Genomic DNA, 25,638 nt, shown 5'->3' with positions numbered 1-25,638 from the left:
TTCACTTCCTCATGATGGTATATACCCAGAAATTGTTATTGGATAGAGTAATCAAGTAGAAGATAATTAAAATGCCTTCACACTGAATTAATAATAGGCTATTCCCTTGAACTGAGCATTTTGGACCAAATTCATTTTAAGCTCCCTAACAGAAGCCAAGGTCTATTTAATGTCAAGACAGCTTATTTAATGATGAAATCTTGATTTAAAAATACAGTCAAATGGTAGGTCCCTCAGAGCCCCCACTCCAATAATTTATGAAAATAATCATGATACTATGCTTCCCTCTACTGGGGAAACTCGTCAATGGCATCATTGCTGATGAAGGATTCATAATTAGCATGGGCACAATTTAAAGGTGAACATAGTTATTGAACATCATTATCCTATTCACTTTGTTGGTGCCTTTTCCATTAATCCTATAAGAAAAGCTATTTTTTTAACTAACTTTGATTTTAATCTACTGACTGTATGTAGTTTATGAGTAATAATAGTTCCATTAATAGAAGGCAAGAACACTGTACAAACCCCACTCCCAGTACACGATACAAACCTAGTCACTTTTCTCAAATTCAGACTGCCCTGCTGTGTAGTCTGGCTGTGCCAGTCTGGATTCACAAACGCTCACCACGGTTTTTGAAAAAATGTCTTTACTCGGATGAGTGACCATGAACAGAACTTGTTTTGGATTGCCAAATTCGTTAGCCAGTGTTTTCCCTGCCTGTTCTTATCTTCATTACAAACAAGAAAGCAAAACTTAAATAAAAATAAAACCAACTGACCTTCTCTGGTTACACAAGGAAGAGGGAGAATCTGTCTTCCCATCTGCTCAAAGCCAATTGCTGCAAGGCACAAGCCAGAGGCCGCCACCTTGCATCTCTCTCTCTCCTGTCTCTGATGCCATGCGTTCCTCCCATGGCCCTCTGCCGGGGCTGTTAATCCATTGAAATGACTGCACTGAAGATAATACTCATGATCTTGGGGAGGGGTTCATGACACAATTAACAGACCAGGATTAGAAGACATTCAGGATACATTCATTGGTTCACAGCGACACCTCTGCTCAGGGCCCAGGTTAACTCTCTCTCTCTGGTTCACAGCCTTTCATCCCCATGGCCCTTTGGCCTCTGCCCCAGGGGCTAGAAATCCCACCCACTGTTCTGCCTCATGATCTCATAGGCTCAAATCTCAGGAATACAGTCCCTCTGCTCTGGCTCAGCATGGCTCCTTTGCTCTGCCCCATGGTCTCCAGCCAGGCTTGAGATGTCACTGGTCTTGGTATCCACAACTTTAAGCAGGGATTGTGAATGTGCTACTGGTAGTTCACTATTGATGGTCCCAGGATTCTGTCTGTGTGTTTCTCATCTGCCTCATGCTTGTAGCTAGGGGAGTGGCTTTGGTGGAGCTGTGGTTTTTGTCTTTCAGTGCCATACCCCACAAGGGAAAGAAGGGTCATGGCTAGGCTCACATCCTCTAGTAAGGTGGAGACTCAGAATAAGTTCCACCTTAATCATGTCTATTAGCATAACAGCGAATGCCCTCCATAATGGGATTATAGCCAAAGTTATAGAGCCTAGAATTTATAATACATCATGTAAGAGATGTGGCTTGAAGGGCCAGGAGAATGGACTACATCTCTGATTACTAACCACAATATGGGGGGTTCACACCCACCAGCTACTCCCAAAAGAAAGAGGAGACTCTGCTTCCATACAAAGTTGTAATCTGGGAGAGCTTCTATAGGGCCCCTGTGATAGACTCTATGGCAGGGAGTTTTGTTTGGATTTGAGGTTATGTGCAAGTAGGATGCATTAGTAATATATCTTTGACATATTCCTTAATTTTTTCAAGTGGCTTATTTGTACAATAAGGCATTCAGTATTCTTCCAAGAATATATTTTTAATGGAAAAAATATGATCATTATCATTCCAGAGACACCATGTTATAAATTATCAATTCATTATATTATTTATTTACTTAGATGTTAATGATCATAATTAGAAGTAAAAGAAAAGGATAGACCTACAGTTCATTTCCAGTTTATTAAACTTTAAACTATGACGGCAGAAATGCTACTATTTTTCCACTATATCCCTAATGCTACAACAAATATAATAATTTGGCTATTGTAGATATTCAACAACTATTTATTGAATTAATGAAGACATGATTTAAATATTCCATGCATCTACCTTGACAGTTGTCTTATTGTTTTTATTATTCCATAGATATTTAAATTAGACCATGTATATTATTTATTATGAAAATCTATGTTTGTCATGCACAGTGTGATGGTTAAATTTTATGTCAACTTGATAGTACCTGTGTGGAAGTAGGGGTAGAGTCCAGCCTATCAATCAAGTCACAAGCTGGCGATGACTCCTTGGGGGTCTGGTCTTTTTATCAGAGGGACACTGATGGGAACAGAGTCCTCTCTTGCCACGTTATACCTTCCTGCTCGCCTAACTTGCCTGTCTGGCTCTGGGTTTAGTGGCCATGTGGCCTACCAACCCCGGGAGCTTTGGCACCTTGTCATGTTCTTACCTACCTTGGATCCATGTACCTTTGTCCCCATGGACTGATGATGTCCAGCTTCCTGTATCTCCCTCCTGTTTCATCCACCAGCCACTGCATGAGTCAGAGTCTCCAGTTAGAATTTGACCCATGGAATTGAGTTGAACTGGGGTGGGTCAATTTCTTGATATAAAGTTCTTTCTTATACATATGTGGATATCAATGGCTTTGTTTTTTGAGAAAACTCAGCTTAATACACATGACTTTTAGTAGTACTATTCTCTCTGGAAACATCATTGTCAACCAACCAGTTAACTAACAATTGTACATTAGGGTACTGGGCCACGTGTTGGCAATCATGTATATGAGGGTTGTTTTCAGCTGGGTTCTCCAGAGGAGCAGAGCCTGTGTAGCTTATGATTCATGTATAGAAAGAAATTTACATCAATAAAATAACAATTGTAGGGCAAATCCACGTACAAGCTAGTTCCAAGTCCAGGGGGTCCAATGTGGGCTGGAAGCTTCTCCTGACTCATTTGCTAGAGATAAGGTGGATGACTGGTGACTGCAGAGGCAAAGGAATCCACAGTAAGCAGGTCAGGCTTATAGCTGAAGAGGCCAAAGAATTTAAAGTCAGCAGGCCAAATGGCATTCTGCTGAAGATGATCAGGATTGGTGGGCCATAAGGCAGACCAGTAGTCAAGTCTAAATGAAGGGAGGTCAAGGGGTCAGATGTAGGATGCAGACCCAGCAAATACAAACAAGCTTCCCTATGGTGTCACTTATATCTGAGGCAGGCCACACCCCCATAGCAATTTATTACCTGAGGACTGTCACCTGAATAAGACTGCTGCATTGCACCCGGCTTTTATCTCATGTGGAAGCTTACAACTAATTGACTAGAATTACATTGTGGTAGGTCAGATTATAAGGGATCACTAGGGGTTAACTTCAAAACCACTGAGGATTGTACCCAGCCAAGTGGACACAAAACATGAACTGTCATAGTTTACCCCAGTGGTTGTCAACCTTCCTAAAGCCACAACCCGTTCACACAGTTCCTCAGGTGGTGGCGACCCCCTAACCATAAAATGATTTTCGTGGCTTCTTCATAACTGTCATTTTGCTGCTGTTATAAATCGGGTGACTCTTCTGAAAGGGTCGTTTGACCCCCCAAGGGGGTCGTGACCCACAGATTGAGAACCACTGGTTTACCCTTTGTCAATTTAGGACCTTTATACATCTCCTTAAACATGATATAATCTCTAAATATAGACAATCATAAAAGCCATGTTTGTTCCTAATATGGTGCAGCCAACATGCATACAGGAGAAAATGCACGACCCAATTTACATATTTAAAATTTTCACAAAATGTTTCCATTATCTTTTAAGTTCATTATTATGCAAGCTTTTAAAGCTCCTTCCTAAAATCTTACTGTCCAATCTGTTCGTTTAACCACCCATTTTTATCATCGAGCCAGTGAGTATTTCAAAGTAATATATTTCTTGAGCTATCGGTGCACATATGGTTAGGGTAGACCTAACATAATGATATTCAAAAGAATGAGACTGTGGCAAAACAAACACTGCTGAGGATGAAATGAATGAGCTTTGAAAAATGCTTCAGATTTTTAAGATTTTGTTTATGAAATTACAAAGAGGCATATTGAGTGGATAAAGCCCATGAAGACTTGGCATATAGCATTACGCAGCTTTGGAAAGTAACATGAACGTGAATACATTTTCTCATCCTCCTTCAACCAGAAAGCACTCTAAAGGGTGAAGGCATTGCTGTGGTGCCACAGGACAGGGCATTTTTCTTGGGTAAATGATTCCAAGTAGACGTTTGTAATACATGGAACCAAAGAGAAAAATTCACAGATTTCTGCAGCAATAATATATGACTTTTTTGAAGTTCTCATTATTTCTTTCCTGTTTGTATTGCTAATGGACCAATCATAAAGCACAAGACACTTCAGTAAATTTTAACTGTTTGGCAACTAAGGCGGCAGGCATTCCTGTTTGACCAGGTTGTGTGTTACCATTAGGAATCAGTGAATTCTCTTGAAAGAAGTGATGTCAACATACTACATAGAACTATAGTGGGCAATAATCCAAAACACAACCCCATTAAATCATGTATGCTCTCTTGCTAATGTCACTTCTCACATTGAATAAAATATATGTGCTCACGTGGAAACAAATCAAGATATAAGATGTTTTCATAGAAAGCCGCTAAGCAACTTGAAGCCAGATTCTGGAAGATCAGTTCCAGCTGTCATGGTAAACATATTCTGAAACACTCCATATTTTAAATATCCTGAGATTTAATAGAGAGACTATATACAATAACCTTGAATTAAGGTGGAAGAAAGTTCATATTAGATGGAACCTTTAACACTCACTCAGCACCAGGCTCCCTCTTGTGTAAAGGCTGCACTAGTGTTGAACTTTCCGAGGTGAAACAGAAAAATCCGGTCCCTTGATTTAAGTATACGTTAGCTTCCATCACTGGTGGCTGTTCACCTAGTGAATTTTAGTATCACCCTAAATATACGTGGTGGCAGGTCTTCTTGTCTTTCTACTCACACTTTATATGTAGGATGTTAAAGAAAAATCTCAGATTGTTCCCAACTTATTTTCTTCCTAAAATGACTGTTATGTACAAGAGTGGACATATCCAGATTTGCATCCAAGAAAATGAGTGGCAGTCAGTTTACCTCGAAGCTACCTCCAATTTTCACTTCTTAGCAAGCACGCTATGATATGAATTTCCAGAAAGGAAAACCCCGCACCCTACGTTAATAGTTTATTTTCCTAAGTTATCAACATTGCAGAATTTGGAAGCTTTGAAATATTTCATATCCTAACTTTTAACTTAATGACATATTTAATTTTGCTTCTCTGTAGTTCTCTCGACTGTTTTAAATGTATGCATTTTGTTTCTAGCATTCCAGAGCAAAACAGTCACAGAATTCAATCTCCTTCATTCTCTCCACAACTAGCCCACTCTCACTGGATGTCTGGTTGACAACAAAACCGATCAGAATTTCATAAGACATCTTTGGTAGTGCTGTCGTTAGAGTCTGCAAATTGTAAATTTAGTATTCGGTATCAATGGAGTGATGCTAATATGGCCAGTGTCTTCGTTACTTATATTCACGGGGAAAGGTAACGATGAATCTGAGCGATCAGCCCCCAAAGAGCCCTCCAGATTTGATAAATGAGCATGATGTCAGCCTTACAAATATCCCAGGTTTTTCTCAGGGATCATGCTCGTCGACTAACATGCCGCTGGATGTCGCGTGCACCATCATTTTCTGTACCGCGACGGAAAAGTGTCCACGGTGGACAGTCCACTGGGGATCACAGCATCAAGCCGGGGCACCAAACAACTCAGTATTAGTGCAAAGCAGACATGAACCACCATGCAGAAGACAGCCAGGACGCGTGCCTGTTTTAGCTGTCGTCAGGGCGGTGAATGAAAGGGGGAAGTCACTGCTTGGACACCACACAGACATTCCAGGTTTACTTTCTGTGGTCACGCTATTCCGTTGGACTATAACCTGCAAGGAGAGGCTTTATTTTAAAGAGTCATCAGGTTGCTCACGGCCCAGATGACCAGCAGGATGAAGGAAATAACCATTCTGGAAGAAAACAACTTCACAGCAAATCAAGCGCCAATGTAAGGCACGCGCTGATATCCTTGTGAAAATGTGAGCGTGCATGCAGGGTAAAGCATGCAGTCTGCCCTCTATGATTACTTTTGCGAACCCCTTTTGAAACTGCTTTCCCTGGATACACGCTATTACCACAAGCACCCCTCTTTAACACAATATTAGGCAAACAGCTCCATTTACTCCTTGGATAAATGAATGTGCGTGACGCAACTACACAGACAATCTAACAAGACGTTTAAACTAGTTGGTGGTAGAGTGTTCCTGAATTAGTGTGTTATCAGTGATATTCATCTGTCCATACACCTACATTTTAACTGCTATAACAGTTTTTGAGCATGCAGTTTCTCTTTAAAATTTCAAAACTTTTACAGAAAGCATACAATGCAAACAAAGATGGTATTTTCATTATTGTTTACAAAAGTTTCTGCTTCAGCAAATGGGTATTTCCCATCACCCATCTACCTCTTGGGAAAAAGTAAAGTATATGTTAAAGTACATGTTTCCTGGCTTATTTAAAGTAAAAATTCCTATGGTAATTTCACTCTGGCATATAGATTACTTGGGTTTCTTCAGTAATGCATTTGCTATAAAAATTGCAAAAATAAAACACACCAGATGTTCAATATCAACTCTGTAAATATTACAGTAGATATCTTCATACTGGTATTGCTTTTAAAGGACTGATTTTCAGCCTGCCCTGTACCAAACAGTGTTGCAGCTTTTGACACCATGAGAGATCAAGTTCACTGGGAAGTATAGTTATTGGAACAACTTCATAATGAATTATACAACTCCCTTACGCTTTAATATACTTTTAATGTTATTTTAAAAATAAGATATCACTGACTCTCCATAATGAAGAATTACCTGACAACAGTAATTATAAGATATTCTACCCTGTCTTTTCTGTTTTTCCATCTACATTCTAATGAGCCTTTTAAAAGTAGATCCAAGGATGACTGGAAGCTACTAGAATTGGAAAATTCTACATGTCATATCCTGGTTGATGATTACTTTTAAGAATCCAAAGGCAGGTCTTAATTTAGTGAATAATAAAAAAAGTAGTTAAAATTTTCAAATTGACTTTAGCAAGTTGATGAATCATAAGTTTTATTTTTCTCTGAGTTTCATCACCTCGATCTTTTTTGGACTTGACAGATAACATCCGCTAAATTTCATGTAATAAAATGACCCTATTTCTGTGAATAGATTAAGCACATGAACCAGAATGCACGCCTCTGCTTGTATTCCTCGGTGCACGCGTGCATGTGGCCATACAGTCTGTAAACATCTATTGAGAAGTTATTTGGTATAAGACTCATCTAATTATCGGAGAAACATTGTGCTAGCACAATATCTTCATAAATAAATACACAATGGCGCCTGTTATACAGGGATACTCCAGAATTTGTTTTACTCACACTTCTTTATAGGAGCTTATTAACTCTGTTGTTAAGATTCAAATCTTAAAAGTCAGGATCCTAAAATATGCAAGAATGTACAGTAGGAGCCACTTAACTCAAACAGAATGAATTTTTTTTAATCTTCCATTTAAATAATGAATGTCCTTCTAATAGATACTAATTCAGCTATGAAATTACACTATTAGCTACTGGTACGTAAGAGGTATTTTTCATCGTATTGAAGTCAAATTAGATAGTTTTCTACTGATAAAAAACCTGCTATGTTTCTTAGAAAATCATGTACAATTGAGTAAGAAAATTGTAAGTACTGATGTGTTGACTTTCAGTAGAGCACATATACAATTTTATATGTCACTATAAGTTTGGTAAGCAGCATATCCCTTCTGATATTGTGTGGCCTTTATGCTGAATATTTCTAAGGCAAATATTAAAATTACACTGTGATGGAAAACAACTGGAATTAGATTTCTCAACGTAGTTCGACAACTAACTGCATTTATTAAGTAATTTAAATCATTAAAATAATTTGCGTTATTTTGCCCCTCTCCCAAATTAAGATTCACTGTCATATTGTTTCTCTACAAAGAATCGTCTTAAAAGGGAATAACCACAAAGCTACAACAGAATTAGAGCATCGAATGGGCAGCTGGTCCTCTGCCTCACCCATCTCTGTCTCTCCACATGACCCCAGACTTCCTAGGTTTGCAGCATATTCACATCTCAATCTTGAGGGGCGTTTATGGGGTTAAAATGGAAAGTGAAATAAATAGAAAAAACTGAAATCTGAAGCCTTCTGTTCCTGCTATATTGGAAGAGAATCAAATGCTAAATAAGGACCTGTGCAACATGATATTTTCTGGGCAAATGATGAGTATCAGGACTTTTTGTTGTTACAAAAGGAAGCAATTTATTTAACTTCTTTCTTTCTTCCCCTAATTTCTGGTTTTATTAGCCTCATTTAATTTCCATAAATTATTCCACTAAAAGAGGAAATGATTAATTGAGGATTGCTTCCTTAAAAACATTATTTCTTGTCATTAACAGCTGCAACGTATTGTAACATTGTGTTATCCAAACACACTGTAGTGCTTTTAAAATCATTTTACTGTTTTGTTGCTCCCAATTATTTTGCTCTAGTTATTCATATTATAGAACTCATGAGAATTAATTATGTCAATTTAATAACTTTCCCTTTCTTGTCTACTGGTAATTTTCATGACACAAGTTTGTATTCAAAACCGTCTGTCTGAATAAAAAATGTTTTTATTGTTAATGCATTAGAATGATTCCCTCGCACTCCCCCCCCCCTCCACCCAGCCCCTCTGGATACCTGTAAGTTTAGCCACTGCCCGAGAAGTCCTTTTGAGCTATAGGCTTCCTTGAAGGTATGAGAATGTATTCTTGTGAATTCTCAGATTTACAGTCTTCTGATGACTTCATGCTAGGTTTGAAATTCTGGAGATTGAGTTTTCACAGCACCTGAGCCGAACACATTTCAAATCAACTTTTGGAACATTTTTACTTTAAAAAGTTGGTGAGTGCCTTCTCATCATTCTTATAAAATAGTAAAAATTTGAAACAATAGGAAATTTGAAACAATGCATTTTCTAATAGTTTAATAAAATATATGCGATTATCAGGATTACACACTTAATGCTCCTATGATTAATTAACTCCTACTGTTTCTTTCATAGAAATATGCAAACTCTGTGTCCTGCGCATACTGAGGCTACATAACACTTCAAATACAATATAAACAGCTACCACTGTCTGACATTCAGGACACATGAGCGGAGGGTTTGGGGCGGAGCTTGAAAGGCACATTGTGGGAGAAGATAGATAGCCAGCATAACCAACAACTGCAATGATGCTCAGGAAAAAATACAGCAAAAGGCATTTGATGAAATGTAGAAGAAACACATGATTTGATGGTGGTGGAGTAGTGGGAGTGGTAGGGTGCTATCTGAAGTTATTTATTGTTTTAATATATAGGGTCCTCAAGCACAAGATTTATAGATTGGATTGACTGCTTAAAACATCATAGCAGTATCGACAATCATAAGACAACCCCACTTAATTATGACAATTACTGTGTCCAGACCTTGGGCGATTACTTTTCATAGCTATATTCTGAGAAGAAAACTAAGCTATTACAATATTATAAATTCGAAATTGTCTATAATTGCTTAAGTAATTTAATAGCTTTAACACACTGTGATTTTTAAAAATGAAGGGCAAGGGCAAGGCAACCATGATGCCAGACAAAGCAGGGGTACTCTCAGAAAACAAAACAAGTGTGCAACGGGCAGAAGAGTCTCCTATCAGCCATTACATCATGTACTTGATGGGTATTCTAACCCATTACTGTGAGGGTATGATGAGCCAGTGATGATGACAAGGCCTAGTAAGAAAACTCATTTGTTGAAGAGCATCTCAATAATTTCTGGAAAATAAAATGGGAAAGAAACCATTCTGAAAGCCATCAGGAAGGAAGCACTCCAGTACAATGAACACCATCCTCAACAACACTGTGGCCTCAACCCAATGAGCCACTTCAGAGGACGTTTCTTACAGGCTCTCCCAGTGCAGGTCTGGGGACTTCACCAAACACAATCCAATAGATAGCGATGTTAGCAGTTCTCAGACTGACTGGTTTAACCCAGAGAGAGCGAGGGTTACATGATCTTCACCCTGAATACAAAGCTCCATGTTCTTCAGGGCGTCTGTCATCAACACTGTTTTTCCAGCTGAGTGCTTGTTTTGTTGGAAGTAAGTCCTTGTGAGTTTGTATCCACGCTGAGAACTTCGCTGTAGGAAACGTCATAGTAGCAATAGGTGTCACAGTCCCGGGGAAAAATGAAGAATCTAGGAAGGTTAGAATGCACTGATCTGGTACTACTGAATGTCTAATATTTCCTAATAATTATATGCAAGTCATTAGGGGAGAAGTTGGTGAGTGCCTTCTCATCATTCTTACAAAATAGTAAAAAGGTGGCAGGTGTGGGAAAATTAACAGAAAACTGTTGACAGTGACAATTCAATATTCAAATATACAGGGCTGAACTAAGGCCGCTTTTTTTGGGTGAAGGGTAATTTCTGGTTCTAAAATAAAGTTTTCTGAATGTAAGAAAGTTCACTCTCAGAGAATTTGCATTAATCAATGATTTCCATGCAAATTTGGTTTTTGTTTTTAGTGTTGATGGCAACACACCTAATAAAACAATAAAATAGAGAAACCAAATAAAAGGCACAGCTGTAAATGTCCACAGGTGGAGGGTAATATGACCGTTTCTCGGCTTCAGCTCCGCCTAGCAGACCTCCTCTTCCTTTTATTCCCAGCACCTGGAGGAGAGCGTGACAAAGAACGGAAGAAAGGAGCACCCCGAGGGGAATACGTCTTTAGGCATTGGCAAGAGTAGTTAGGGCCCTCTTCTCCGATTGCCTCGCTCTCTTTATAGATATATCTCTATATAAGATAAAAGGTGATGCAGGCTACCCCCAAAGACACACCCTTGATACACCATATCAAGGATGTGATCCGAGTAAGGGTGTCGCATCACACCTAAGCCCTTTACAACTGATTGGCTGCTGCTGTCAGATCATATGGTTGCTTGATTTACAAAGGACATCATCACATAATTGTCAAAGCACCATGAATCGTGACACACAGATTGATAGATATTTGGAGGGAGCACAGCCCAGTCCAGTCATGACAATGCCCAAAGTAAATGTTGTCACTTGGCATCATCACGCACACTTCAAAGAAGTCGGCTTGTATTTCTTCATAGAAAGACCTGTCTGTCGTTCGCTCGGGCAGTCTGGTATATGTAGTTGATATTCAGCACCAACAGCCTAATTCAGATGCAGTGGTTCTTCTGATTCACTGAACTGAAAACAGTGTCCAGTTTTCATGTAATAGGGGGACAGTGATGCTACATTTATGTTAAAACGCCTTGCCTAATATACACGTTGTGCTTCGTTATGTAACAGTGACTGCATTGGCAGATTTAGCAAGTTGTAGGTTGTAGAGTAGTAACATGAAAAGGTGCATTGACGTCTCTGGTCTATCGAGTAAACCAGCGTCAGCAAAACACCGGTTATTATCATGAACTTCCACGTGATACCAGCAGGCCTGGAAGCACAGTTGGTGATGGAGAAGTTCCTGGAGGATCATTCACCATTCGTTTCCAGTTTCTGTGGAATTTTGTGTAATACTCTATATTGTATGATTCATTACTATAGAGAGAATGAACATAATGTTATTTGCTAAACACATGGACTTGGTCACAAAAGTTTAAACAGCAAAACAATTAGCAGAGGGAAATGCGTTCATGATAGGAGTGTACTGGACTGTGACAAAGCATTCTACTTGTTACAGTAGCTCCTAAATAATCCGAGATTGCCCACTCCCTTTTAGGCATCATAATTTGATTTGCCTTGTTCTAGGGAAGCAAACGTCTTATCAAACAGCAACATTTGCCATATCCATTCAATTCAAGGATGCCATGAATGCAATAAATATTTCAGAGGGAAAAATCTGATCGTTTTCTAAGTAAATAGAATATGTGGAATCAGTTAACTATTGTGTTTGAGTTTTATTGGGTTTTGTATATTTCAGTTATTTCTTAGTGTTTCTACTACTCATGGGATTGATTATTTTAAGTACCAGTGGACAGATAACTTGCCGAATACTAGAACAGTTTCACAGCAAAGGCAATAGAAGAAAAAGACACAGAAGCTAGCTTCCCCAGCAACAACAAGTGGAGGGAGCAGGTCTGCTATGGGTTGGGTGGCAAAAGGAGAGAATGGGCCTGGGTGGTAACAAGGATTTGATGGAAGTCATGCTTTGGAAACCTTTATTCTCATCTCATGAGGAGAGCACATAATATCAGCGAAGGCAGACAAAAGTGCTCAGTTGATTATGACAAGGGTTAAACTGTCAAAGTGATGCCGAAAAGGTGGGGAAGCCTTTTTTAAATTAAAAGTCAGACCAAGTTTAGTGTGGAGAGCAAAAATATTTCATCTGTCTGCACGGTCGGCTTTCTGTGTGTGTGGAAATATATTTATTATTTTCTAAATTAATTTAACGAGTTCCAGATTGTACAGGATGTCATAATGGAAACAGGATTATACAAGATTACAAGGAGTTTTTTACCACCAACCCACCCCCTCACCCCCCATGAGTTCTACGTAGCCGCCCTGTTGCTTACTCTTGATCTTAACTGTGTTTCATTGACCACATGGAAGGGGGTTACATAAAGGGTAAAATAATAGAAACTCAATCAGGAAACAGGTTTTCTTATTGCTGTATTTTATTACATGCTCTTGCCATATTCCTTTGCCTAATTCTAGAAAATAATAAAGGATGTGTCATTTTAAAATAGAACAATTGAAACCACATTGCATTAGAGCCACGCATCTTTCTTCTGAGCCATCCCCAGCATTTCACCCAATGGAGCCTCAGAACAAACGTGTGGCTTGTTTAGGGCTCCTTGGTGGGGAGTATCAACTTCCTGAACGGCACCTTCTGTGAAACCCTAGGTAAATATTATTGGTTGATGAATTTCATTATCCAGATGAAAAACAAACACAGAGAGGCAAAACGATTTCTCAGAAATGGTTTCTCGTTGCCACTAGTTTGGGACAATGATTTTTCTTCTGGTCCTTTTACTCAGAGCAGAGTTTTGCTGTGAACATAATTTCACATGGGGTATTATTCTGGCATATAAAGATGTAGAGTTATGCTGCACACATGACTGATTTTGTTAATGTAATGCTATTTTCTGGTAGACAAATCTCTGCATATGCTTTATATAACCCAGACCAAAATGATTAGTCTAGTTAGGTAGGCATTTGGGCTCTAAAACTTTACATCCTTGACATTTCTGCCATCCTCAATCAATTTGTGAAATCCTTCCAACTTGGCAACCAACTTGTCTCCTACATTTTCAAATAAATACTAAAGAAAGTTGAGATTCCTTTTCTAACATTTCCCATTTCGTTTCCTCTTCGCCGGCCAGAGAATCACCATGACCACAGCCTTGAAGCACGAATCATCTATGGAGTAGAAAATAGTAGCACGTTCCTGGAGTGCAGTCCGAAATCACAGCGGGCCTTGGTCTACTGGCAATTCCAGAGGCGAAACGAGGAGCGAAAGGAAGAGGTACGGGGATGAAAGAGATGGGCTTGTTTTCGCTCACTGACTGTTCAGGGACTCCAGCTTGTTTGATTTTCCCAGGGCTAAAAGTATGGTGACCCCCTCTTTGTCTTAACCAATTGATAGCCCATCCATTGGACAAGTGTTCATTGATGTTCATTGATACAATGTCCATGCTCATTGTATGAAATGCTTTGTGCATTAGCAGGAAATGAACAAACAGGAGCTGGTAAGGGTTTCTGCCCTTGAAGGAGTTTAGAGCTATCCTGGAACATGCTTCAGAAAATTCTTCTTCCTTCTTGTGGTTTCCTGGGAAAATGAATATGGCATCGATACATGTGTCCACATAAAAAAAAAATCAAATCCTCCTAATTCGAAGTTTTGTCCATTTAATGCATCTCTCAGAGCATGCACTTTCTTTCTCCATTAAACTCCTCCTCAGACAGAGGGTAGTAGGCTGAGGGATCGAAGGCTCGGACATGGACTCTTGGGGGCAGAATCAGGCAGATCTTCGTCCTCATGCAGCCTCTGGTGTGAATTCGAAAATTGGACGCAGAAAACCTCAGTGAATGTCTAAAATGGAAAGGCTGCTTTAAAGTCTGTAAAAAAATTAAAAACTGATAACAAGATGATTTGGTTGGCTTATAACATGTGCTGTATGCATAAATGTGAAAATATTCTGCAAAGGAAAGTAAAAATTCTTCTCCTTTTGAATTTTAAGCAGAGCCTTTAAACATTGTAATCTGATACTACAAGTACTAAGGTTCCTTTTATATGTTGCCTACTTGGGCATTCGGAGGTGTTTGCTGTAAGCTTTATTCAAAACAAAGCAAAATTGAATATATTGAATCATTCAAGTGTGTGACAAGACCTAAAATTGAAATAACTATTAATCATTTTTCTTCTCCTTGCTCAACTGCTGCTCTCTTATTTTATTATTCAACGTTCTTATACATCATATTAAGAACACATTTTTAGAAGCAGTTAGTATTTTCTAATACCAGTATTTCACTTTACCTTTCTTCTCTATTTTTATTCTTAATTCTGTTATTTATGAATTCCTTCTTATAGTGTTAATGCTCTGGACTGATAACTGCAAGGTCAGTGGTTTGAAACCGCAGGAGCAACAGACTAAAATATCCAACTGCCAGCCAGAAGACTGGTGGTTCAATCCCACCTAAAACAAAAAGCTCTCGCTGCCCTCCAGTGGATTCTGACGGATTCTGACTCATTGCAGCCCTGGAAGTCAGGGTAGAGCTACCTCTGCGGTTTTCTGAGACTGGAAGTCCTCGCTAGAGTAGAAAGCCTCGTTTTTCTCATGCAAAGTGCCTGATGGTTTCAAACTGCTAACCCTTTGGTTTACACTCCAACCTGTAACCACTACTCAACCAGGCCTCTTCCGTCACCACTACTACCTGGCAAACTCAATATGAATCCACCACTGCTTAATCCGTTAACCCTTGCACCACTAGTGTGCCTAGTGTAGCCAAAGCCGACCCCCACCCCCACAACAAAGGCCAGGCGATTTTCTTACAAGACGATTGGCTATTGAAAACCTTAGGCAGCACAGTTCTACTCCGACACACATGGATTTTTAGATGTATAAAATAAAGAATGTATTTGTTCTTTCCTCTATTTATCGTGCATACTTTGTTATTTCTTTTATTTAGAAAATTCAGGCAAGCCATATTTTGTATGAATCTTAAAAATAATTGGCAGAGATTATCATCTTTGTTCCTGAAGGGGTAAATGCTGTCATTTTTCTTATGTTAGGTATTTTATTATCTGTTAAAAATTTTCATGTGTAAGTTATATTCAATTCGGAATCTAAATGGTCACTGACATAAGGTCTCAGCACGCTAAACCCATCGCCATCGTGTCAACTCTGATTTACGTGAACATACCCTCTGTTGCCTTTCCCCCCAGATCAGAGTCGATGATCATATCATCAGGACTGAACAAGGTCTTCTGCTGCGCAGCCTTCAGCGGAGAAATGCAGGCCATTACCTCTGTCATGCCGTGGAGCATGGCTTCATGCAAACCCTGCTTAAGGTGACCTTGGAAGTCATCGACACCGAGCATTTGGAAGAACTTCTGCAGAAAGATGATGATGGAGATGGTTCTAAGACCAAAGAGCTGTCCAACAGCATGACCCCGAGCCAGAAGGTCTGGTACAGGGACTTCATGCAGCTCATCAACCACCCCAACCTGAACACAATGGACGAGTTCTGTGAACAAGTGTGGAAAAGGGACCGGAAGCAACGCCGGCAAAGGCCCGGGCACAGCCAAGGGAACAATAACAAATGGAAGCACTTACAGGAAAACAAGAAAGGTAGAAACCGGAGGACCCACGAATTTGAGAGGGCACCCCGGAGTGTCTGAGATGCATTACCTTTAGAAACCTCAAACAAATAGAAACTTGCTTAGACAATAACTGGAAAAAAAAAATGCAATATACATGAACTGTTCTCATGGCATTATGTGGATGTTTACAATGGTGGGAAATTCAACTGAGTTCCACTAATTATAAATTAAGTCCATGACTAACTTTCCTAACAGGATTTCTTCCTAATACCAACACCTACTAGAGGTTACAGGTCAATGCAGACGTGCACTCGAGCAGACTTATCATTTCCTAAAAGATTTCATTGTACAGGTTCCGCTTTATTTGCCTGAGAAATAAAAATGTCATTTGCCATGTTGCCATCTACAGAAGAAAAACTGCATCAGCAAAGCCATTTTATTGAACTAAAAGTATAAAACAAACTGCATGGATTTACTACGCTGATGTATATTCAAAAATGTGGTTGGATTCAAGGATATTTTTTGTCTCCCAACCCTTTTGTTTATATGTACTGGAGAAGTAAAATGATCCTGAATGAAACGGTCTGTGGAAATATAAAAAACATAAACCATCCATCAGCCAGAAGAACAATGGGATATACTGATCTACTACTGATGTCTTCTTTCAGCTTTGATCTGAAGATGTATTTTATTAAAGCTATAATTTAAATGTACCATGACAAATATGCAGTATAAATTAGTTCTTTTCTAAGCTAGAGTAGGTTTTGTCTGAGAAAGAGTGTGCTATACAGTTTTTGTTTGAAAAATTCCACTGTGTGCTGCTTTAATTTGTTTGTTTTCAGTTCTTTCAGAGGGATTGCTGGTATTGTTTTAGAAACACAGACACGTCCTTAATAACTATTTTCTAAACCTACTTATAAATGATTCTTTAGTTTTCCAGGGTGATTAAACAAGTAGAAGTCATTCACACCTTCCCTTTCTTAAGTATTATCTAAATTAATTTCAAATCGCATACTGTTTTCATAACAATAACAACAAGGCCTTTAACTAGGAAAAAGGGGTGGGGCAGGAACCGATTGGTTGAATGCATTTTATTGCTTCTAGTGGATCGATGGGTAGAAAATTAACTGCATATGTCATGAAACTAAAAAAGCATCGTGTTAATATAGTGTTAACAGAAATGGTCTATTCTGTGCTTGAATTCCTCCATGATATTTGAGACTTGGAAACTCTCTCGTGCCTGATTTCATTGGGAATTACATCTGTATAACAATATATTTTTAAAGGAGAGGGACCATCTATAATAATGAAGCAAATATCAGAAAGGCTAAATTTCCAACTCTGTTTACATCTGTATCAATCATTCCCCAAATGCCCCCTTATCACACCCGTCGACAGTTATCTGGCTAAAGAACACATCATTCTTCTTCATGTCAACAGGAATGGCTTTTATGTCAACTGTTGTCTAAGACAGAGCCCACACGTAAACGATGTAAAACTCTTCACCCTCTGCAACAACTTCTAAATTGCTGTGAAAGATGATTAGTTAAGGGCCTGTCTGCTCTTTTGTTCTGTGGTGACTCACGGATAAACCGTGATTCAAGATACAGAAGACCTTCAGCATTACAGTACAATTTTGTTTGCACTTTGTTCTCCTTTCCAGGAATCCCTCCTAAGGTCCTTCATCATGAACCCAAAAAATGCAAAGAAACATCTTATTGCTAATTAATGAAGCATCATTAAAGTGCTAACTCTAGCTGTCTTGGGATTCTAATTAACTCAGCATTAATTTCTCACCTCAGCCTCCAGTGAATTTTTTAAAACTTCTTTCAGCTGGAAGAGTTCACAGATGCAAGCTCTTGTTTCAGTTTTAATGATTCCTTTGAATAAACCATTTGTTCGTGTTTCTTTCAAATTAAAAAGCCTAGAAATATTCTACATTCAATTTTAAGCTCCATTGACTAATATAGTATTGCTTTTAGAATTACATTCTCAAGCAAAAGCCAACTTGTTAAATTATTTGAAGGGTACACTCCTTTACAAAATAAAAGTATTTGAAAAATAATTGAAAGAACAGTGATCCCAAATAGATCACTCTTGAATACATAAAGTATCTTAACTGTACTATAATGCAGTGTTGCATTTTATTCTGATCATGCAGCTGAAACAAATTTATTTTCGATAACAGAAATAATTTATTTCTTATTAGTCTTCAAAAATAAAGGATTAGAAAGGTTATTGATTGTCTGATAGCTGAAGGGATGCCTTTCCAAACCTGAATGCATTTTATTTAGCAATATAAAATACTAATATAAAGTGATTTTTGATTAAAACCACAGACACAAACATACCTACTTGCATGCTATTGTAAACCATCTAAGTTTTCGAAGAAAATGAAAGCTATAACTTGCAAGCAGAAAACTCACTTGTCATAACCTTCTGCCAAAGAGTATTGAGAGGGGCAGTCTGCACGGAACATAGCCAAGGTCCCATGCAATTCATTGTCTCCGTCTTTGGCAAATGCATGTATCATCAGAAGTGAAACTGTGTGGGGAGACTCGCATGACCTTAAGCAAAGTATGACCGCAATCACGAGACAGGAAAAGGGATGTCACAGTAGGAAACTCACGGCCCAGCTGCAATCAAATGTAATATGTAAGCGCATGGAAAAGCACACTTAAAGCTTCTTTGTATGTATTATTTAGTGATTTTCTTTGGTATGTGCTTAATAGCTTAATTTTTGCTACCCACACCTTAGGAAAAAGAGATGTAAATAATGTTGAAAAGAAGGGTAAGAACAGTGTAAAGTACAACTCTTTATAGTTACTCCATTTTAATGTGTTCAACATCATGCTAAAATGCAAGATTTCCCCCCCATAGGTGGCAAGGTGGATTATGTGTTATTTAAGGGCAGGTGTGTATGCCCATTCACTAAGCATGTTTCTTGCCAGGAAGTAGGTATGTTCCATATCTGTATTTATCACTGCCTTTCAGATGGGAACTAGAACTGGAGAGAGAAAAATATGTAATGAAACTGCTGCTGTACATCATTTCTTTTAGCATGTATTCAGTTGCTAAATACACATTTCTTCAAAATATTTGAAGTCAGACGTCTTTACTCTTCCCTGTAGTATATAGTATCAAGGAACATACACTTAGAAAATGTCAACAACTAAAGTCAGGTTGATACATACTCAGCTAACAGATTTCTTCTTTTGTAGATTATCTGTAAAAGGAGTTGTCTATTCTTGGTGATGATGTGCATTTTTATAACCTATAAATTAAATATTTCTACTTTATTTGTCATAGCTACAGGGAAATGTGGATGTGAAAGTTTATAATGTATTCTTATTATAATCAGTTTGGGTTCAGTCAGGAGCTACACAAATTCCCAATTGTTGCTTTGAAATAGCCTCCCCTGCAGGTCATAGGCAAATGGTTTAAAACTATGAAGTCATTACTATAGCATTGTGAAATCTGTCTTTGAATTCATTTTATTTTCCAACAAAACTGGTTAGTATGCCCTTTGCATTCAACTTAATGGAAAAACAATCAGGTTTCCTGGCCTAAAAGGCACTTAACAAATAGGATTCAGCACCACCTCTATTGTCAGAATATGTCAAATATAAACTGACCAAACACCAAGATACTCATTGCTTTTTATTTTAACTTTCTTTGTCATAAGCATTTTAAATCAAATGTAATATTTGAAAAATGCATGTTTCCAGAAATAAGAAAGAAGTATTTTTTTAAAAGAATCTACATAATTTTAAAAGTTTACTTGAGTTCTAACCATTTTCTTAAAGTAGTTGATTAGAAAAACATACTTTTCTTTTAGGTAAGTAGCCTAAGAGGACATTGAATGAAGCCAAAAAAAAAAAAAAGATGTCTCATATAGAATAGTCATTTCATGGTACACATGACAAAAAATACAGAAAAAAAGCCGACACTTGATTATTCATTTCAATATGTAAATACATACAGAGGCAAGAAAAGTATAGAACAAAACATAGCCCAGATAAAGTTTATTTTGAATACTATAAAGAAGTTGAGTTTTCTCTCCCTAATAGACCTTGGCCATCTATTATGTAGTAGGCACTATGTTCATAAGGCCAAGATGAGTAAGACCCCTGTCCTTAATGAGCTCACAAGGAAATGAAGAAAACACAGGGACCTAACTCCATCATCTTATCTCCAAGCCGTTCCCGATCCTCCAGTCCCCAGATCTGTCTACTCACCACTTTTCTGTGCTCACTCTGTGCCTTATCAATACGCTTTATTGCCACACTTATCACAATACTGTAATATATTTGTTTGCATCGTTGACTCCCTTTCTAGACTGTGAGCTCCTTGAGGGCAGGGTCTGTATCTAATTTATCTCTACCCCCAGTGCCTACCATGATGCCTGGCACAGAATGGGAGCTCAATAAATTGTTGTTGAAAACAACCAAGTTACAATGTGATAAGTGCCAAACTCAAGCTCTCAGTGAAAGTGCTATTGGAGCACAATAGAAGGAGTTAACTGGTGAAGACAGATCTTGGATACCTTCTGAGAAGTGATTTGTGAACTGTGACTTAAAATATCAGTCCAATTTCTTAGATTAAGAAGGATAACTTTGGTAGCGGGCATAGGAGAAAGGAAGAAAGTTATTTATATATATATATATATATAATTATCTTCACACCCCCACACTGATATATATATAAATATATATATATATAATCATCCCCACACCGCCCGGAACAAGTTCTTTGAATGGATAGGACACACTTTTCATAAACTCGCTGCCATCAAATCAATACCAACTCACAGAAATCTTATGTAAGTTTTCCAAAACTAAAATTTTGGGGGAGTAGATCTCCTAAACTCTCTCCTGGGGAGCATCCATGGGTTTGAACCCCAGACCTTACAGTGAGTAGTCCAACGCTTATCCAACAGCCCCATGTGAGCACCTTCATCAAGTTCTTAATGACAAGTCAATGTTCCACTGATCTCTTCATGACCCAGTGTTCTTACAAAAGCACCAGAAATGGATAGTGCTAAGATATATATACATATATATATATATATATGTATATATACACACACACATATATATGTGTATATATATATGTATATGTATATATATATAAAATTGCTCGCTCACTCTGGTCAGCTCTGGATGAAGATCCTTGTTTCTTTTAAATCCCCTCTCTCAGGTAACCTTTACTTGGAAAATCTTTTCCCTTAGCTCTGTTCTACTTATTGAACCTGTTTTATATCTCAAAAGAGACTGACTCAGTAGATACCCTGCAATAATCCTGTCTCAGAAACATAACAAAGATATCTCATTCTTAAATGGGATTATAGCATAGAAATCAGGTTTTACAACACATATCTTTGAGGGGCACAATTCAATCCATAACGTTTCACATTTTGACACCAACAGCCCCCACCCCCATTTCTAGCCCCATGCAGGGCACATCCACCCCAATCCCATTATTTCAACAGTTTTCGATCAAGTCCAAGTCCAAAATCTCAACTTCTGAAGCATCCAAACAAAACACAGGTAAAATGATGGAACAAAATTTCTCCTCGGCTGTGAACCATTGAAATCTACAGTAAACATTATTAGCTTTCAAAGTAAATGGTACATCAAATACAAGGTAGCTACTTCCATTACAAATGGTAGAAATTGGAAAGCATAACAAGCCACAAAGCAAGCCCAAACCCCAGCCAAACAAATCACGATAACGCTCAAGGATTGAAAAGAGACATCTGTTCTCTGAGCTCATCAGGACAAATGCCCAGCCTCCAGCCTCCGGGTATTGACCACACCTGAGTAGAGCTCTCCTGACTCGGCATGAGCTCTACCTTCCAGTCCCACTGTGCCAGGGACTCCGCTTTCTGAGTGCCAACCTCACCCCTCTGACTCAAAAGGCCCCGTTTCTGTCCCTTAACAGCCCCCTGCCCCTTCAGCTTTGATTGGCAGCCTTTCCCACAACACACCTTAGTGAAACCCCCACATTCCAGAATCGACTTGTTGAAGTCTCATCTCTCTCTCTTTTCTTATATGTACTACCCTTTCCTCGCCCCGACTCGCCCTCGCATGCATTCCTTTGTCTTCCCGCCTCCTTCTCGGGTCTCCCCAAACCTCGTCAACCTCGGTTGGTTTTCCCATTGCAATCCTAGCCCCTCTTCCATGCGCCAACTCCTCCCAGTCACGCACACCCACACCCCCGCTTCGCGCACACACCTCCCCGCGCGCCAAACGTTCCCCATCTGCAGACACCCCGCCACCCCCAAGTCCGCCCCTCCCGGGCCCTGAACCGGAGAGGAGGGATGCGGGTGATCCCCACGTTACGCACACTGCCACCCGCGTGCCCCGCGTTGACAGGGCGATGTGAAGTGACCCACCTGGGAGGCCGACGTTCTGGCCAGACCCCGAAGTCTCATCTCTTTGAACCCTGGGCGTCTGACTTCCCTCATCGAACCCAAGACGTCCTTGCGTCGGAGCTTCCGCAGGCGGTTCAGGTCTTCAAGCTGCTGCAGGGACGGGCTTCTCCTTTCCTTGGAGGACAACAGATGCAACATGTTAGGCCCGTGTTGGGCTTTATGTCAACGTGACGAGGCCAGGATTCTCTACTTTGGCAATTAAGGGCCTAATAACCACCCCCTCTCCTGGTGTGACCTCGTGATGTAATCGACTCCAAATGGCATCTGCTGTGAGCACTCAAGGTTTGGAAGAGGATTTAGGTGGAGGGCAGCTTTCTTATGCAGGGCACAGCCCTGATGCAATGGAAAGGTTTCTTAGGGGGTGTGACCTGTTGCTAGGGGCCATGTCGTCAGTTCCAACCCAGGGAGACCCTCTGCACAACAGAACGAGATAGGCACAGCCCTCCACCCTCCTCAGAATTGCTCCTACCAGAGCCCGTCATTGCAGCCACCGTGGCAAGCCATTCCCTCCAGGCCCCCCCTCTGTGTTGCTGCCCCGATACTTTATCAGGCATGATGGCCTTCTTTAGGGACGGGTCTCTCCTGACAATATTTCCAAAATAGGTAAGATGAAGCAAAAGCACATTGAACAGTCACATTCCTGGCAATGTCCTGTTGCTGATACTGAGTGTGTGTTCTAATGTGAAGGGCGCTTCTCTCACCTTCCTTCCGAGCACACACCAGGATTGCTTTTATAGAGCCGAGTCTATTCCAGACCAAAAAAAAAAAAAGAAATTCGTTACCTTAAAACTGTTCCACTTCTACTCATTGCCCAATGCCAACACTTCTTCCACATTTCAGGTATCTGTAAGAGAAGTACCCCCACACCCCACTCCGCTTTGGTAACAGAAATAGTGTAGTACATGGCTTTAATAAAGATTTAGGAGCCAATGAGTCCAAATTCATGGGGCTGGCTCTAGGAGAATGTTTTCATTCTCTGTTGACTCTAATGAAAGGCACTTGTCTCTTCTGAGCCTCTAATCCTGGGAAAGCTTTATAGAACTAAGTATCTCTTTCTCCATCACTACTCAATAAGCTTGTTTGACCTCTTTTATATCTCAAAAAAGATTGACTTAAGATATACCCTGCACTATTCCTACCTCATTAGCATAGGGAAGATAACACCTATCCCAGAAGGATTATAACCACAGGTATAAAGGTTAGGATTTATAGCACGGAATGTGAAGAGGACATAATTTATAATTGCTATGAATCAAATGATGCATTTGTTTGACTTTGCCTAGATTCTGATTTATTGTTGTTTACTTGAACCTAACACTCCCATCACTGAAGCATTGTCTCATACCCTTTACTTCCTTTCTTTCTCCCCTCCTTGCTTTTCCAAGTCTCACTCCCACTAACTCTTTGCCTCTTTTATCTTTTCTTTTTTGGGGTCCCAGCACTGGGTCACATTCCCACTACCTTCTTCAGGTTGATATATTTATGCCAAAATCGCCTCTTGGTTCCACCTCTCAATATTTCCACTGGAATTAGAAATCCCAAAGATGAATGCCTAGGGAAAGCTATCTTCATCTGATTGATTCAAATGTGCTCCAACTAGTTCAAATGATAGTTTGCCCTACTTACAGAATGACCTCATTTATTTAGAATTGGTTAGCCAATAATAGCTCAGTGATAGATTTCTTCCTTTCTATATGAATGACCTGGGTTCAATTCCTGACTAAGACACCTTAAGTATAACCACCATCCATCTATGGAGGATTGTGTGTGGTTATGATGTTGTTCAGATTTCAGCAAAATGTCCAGACTGGAAAAGATGAGGGAGAAAGGTCTGTTGATTGACTTCCAAAAATCAACTAGTGAAAATCCTATAAGTGCTAACATTCATTACCTTCTTCAACAGAAACAAAACAACAAGATATTACATTACAAAGACAATCTTAGCAAAATTAAGAAAAAAACCCACAGAAAATAATAAATGCTACAGAGGATGTTGAGAAATTAGAAGGTTCATAAATTGCTGATAGAATTGAAGAATTGTACAACCACTATGGAAAATACTTTCCTTGTACAAGTGTAAATACAAATACCTTACAATCCTTCAATCTCTCTGCCAAGTATATACCTAAAGAAATAAACAATAAAACTAGAACATGTATATGCAGGCCCATGCTTATCACAGCCATTTCCAGAATAGCAAAACGATGGAAACCATTCAAAATCGGGTTTTTGGAGGGATTGATGAGCAAACGCTGGAACATATACACGGTAGACTAGTATGCCTCCTTATAAATACTGACAAACCTGTAAAACACCTCGTGACATGGACGAAACTGGAGGACATTACGCTCGATAATGTTAGTCACAGGAAGATACATATTTCATGACACCATTATTATAAGCAAAAAATAGTTTCACTTCAAAAGAAAAGACTTTGAAGACTACGATGAGGCCCAAATCAGGAGGGGGGGAGGGCAGTGGGGCAGAAGGTAAGAAGGAAGGGTGGTGGGAACAGGACGAAGGAAGGAGGAAGCACGTACACAGCGGGAGCTCTTGTGGTGAGCTTGCCCGTGGCCAGCAGTTCCGTGGGAGAAAGACTGGCCTTCTGCTCTCATGCAGAGTTACCGTCTTGGAGACACGCCGAGGGCACTGTGGCTCAGCAGCAGCTCCAGGGCGGCAAGTCATTGTGTTGATGAAATGGGCTTTGTAACCACATATAGTATCATTTTCTTTGTATGTACTGTACATACATAAAGAAGAGGGAAAATATAACAATTAATAAAATTGAAATGAAAAAAGACATCACGAGAAGGGGCACAGCCTTAAAATCCCTCAAGTTCTTTACCAGTCTAACCTAAGCACAGGTGCTGAATGGTTATAAAAGGTGGAAAATTAAAACTGAATCTGACTTAAATTATTTTGTGACACACAGGGTAGTTTCCAACAAAAACGAAGAAAAGAGAACCTCATAGGTTACCACAGTCCGATCACGTTGTGCATGAGCCTTCAGTAAACCAAGTCTGACGCCGGCCATCTGGCAAAAGCATCGAATGTGGGACCATTCTGCTGCCGGTGCCAGTGACGCTCTGAGTATTAACAACATTGCTCACAAACAAAGCT

The 25,638-nt window shown here is 39.4% G+C and overlaps 1 protein-coding gene and 1 long non-coding RNA gene across 5 annotated transcripts in view; one reads left to right on the top strand and one right to left on the bottom strand.

Annotated features, from left to right (window-relative positions):
* Positions 1-19,178, top strand: part of SEMA3A (semaphorin 3A) — a 382,377-nt gene extending 363,199 nt beyond the window's left edge. For all 4 annotated transcript variants that reach the window (XM_045288865.1, XM_045288867.1, XM_045288866.1 and 1 more), the window contains 2 exons: positions 13,642-13,784; positions 15,705-19,178. In XM_045288865.1, the coding sequence (XP_045144800.1) occupies positions 13,642-13,784; positions 15,705-16,160 (599 nt within the window). In that variant the 3' untranslated portion in view covers positions 16,161-19,178. The remainder of the gene's footprint in view (positions 1-13,641; positions 13,785-15,704) is intronic.
* On the bottom strand, positions 789-22,558 carry LOC123521541. The gene is made up of 4 exons (XR_006679965.1): positions 22,480-22,558; positions 2,996-3,080; positions 2,550-2,629; positions 789-977 (listed from the first exon to the last, which is right to left on the bottom strand). It is a non-coding gene; the product is annotated as an uncharacterized LOC123521541 (long non-coding RNA).
* Between the last annotated feature and the right edge of the window lie 3,080 nt (positions 22,559-25,638).

Source organism: Echinops telfairi, unplaced genomic scaffold (assembly GCF_000313985.2).
Source record: "Echinops telfairi isolate 266 unplaced genomic scaffold, ASM31398v2 ScPeMD7_23;HRSCAF=83, whole genome shotgun sequence".
NCBI classification, from domain to species: Eukaryota; Metazoa; Chordata; class Mammalia; order Afrosoricida; family Tenrecidae; genus Echinops; species Echinops telfairi.
Note: the sequence above shows the minus strand (reverse complement) of the source record. Positions and strands in the feature narration are given on the sequence as shown.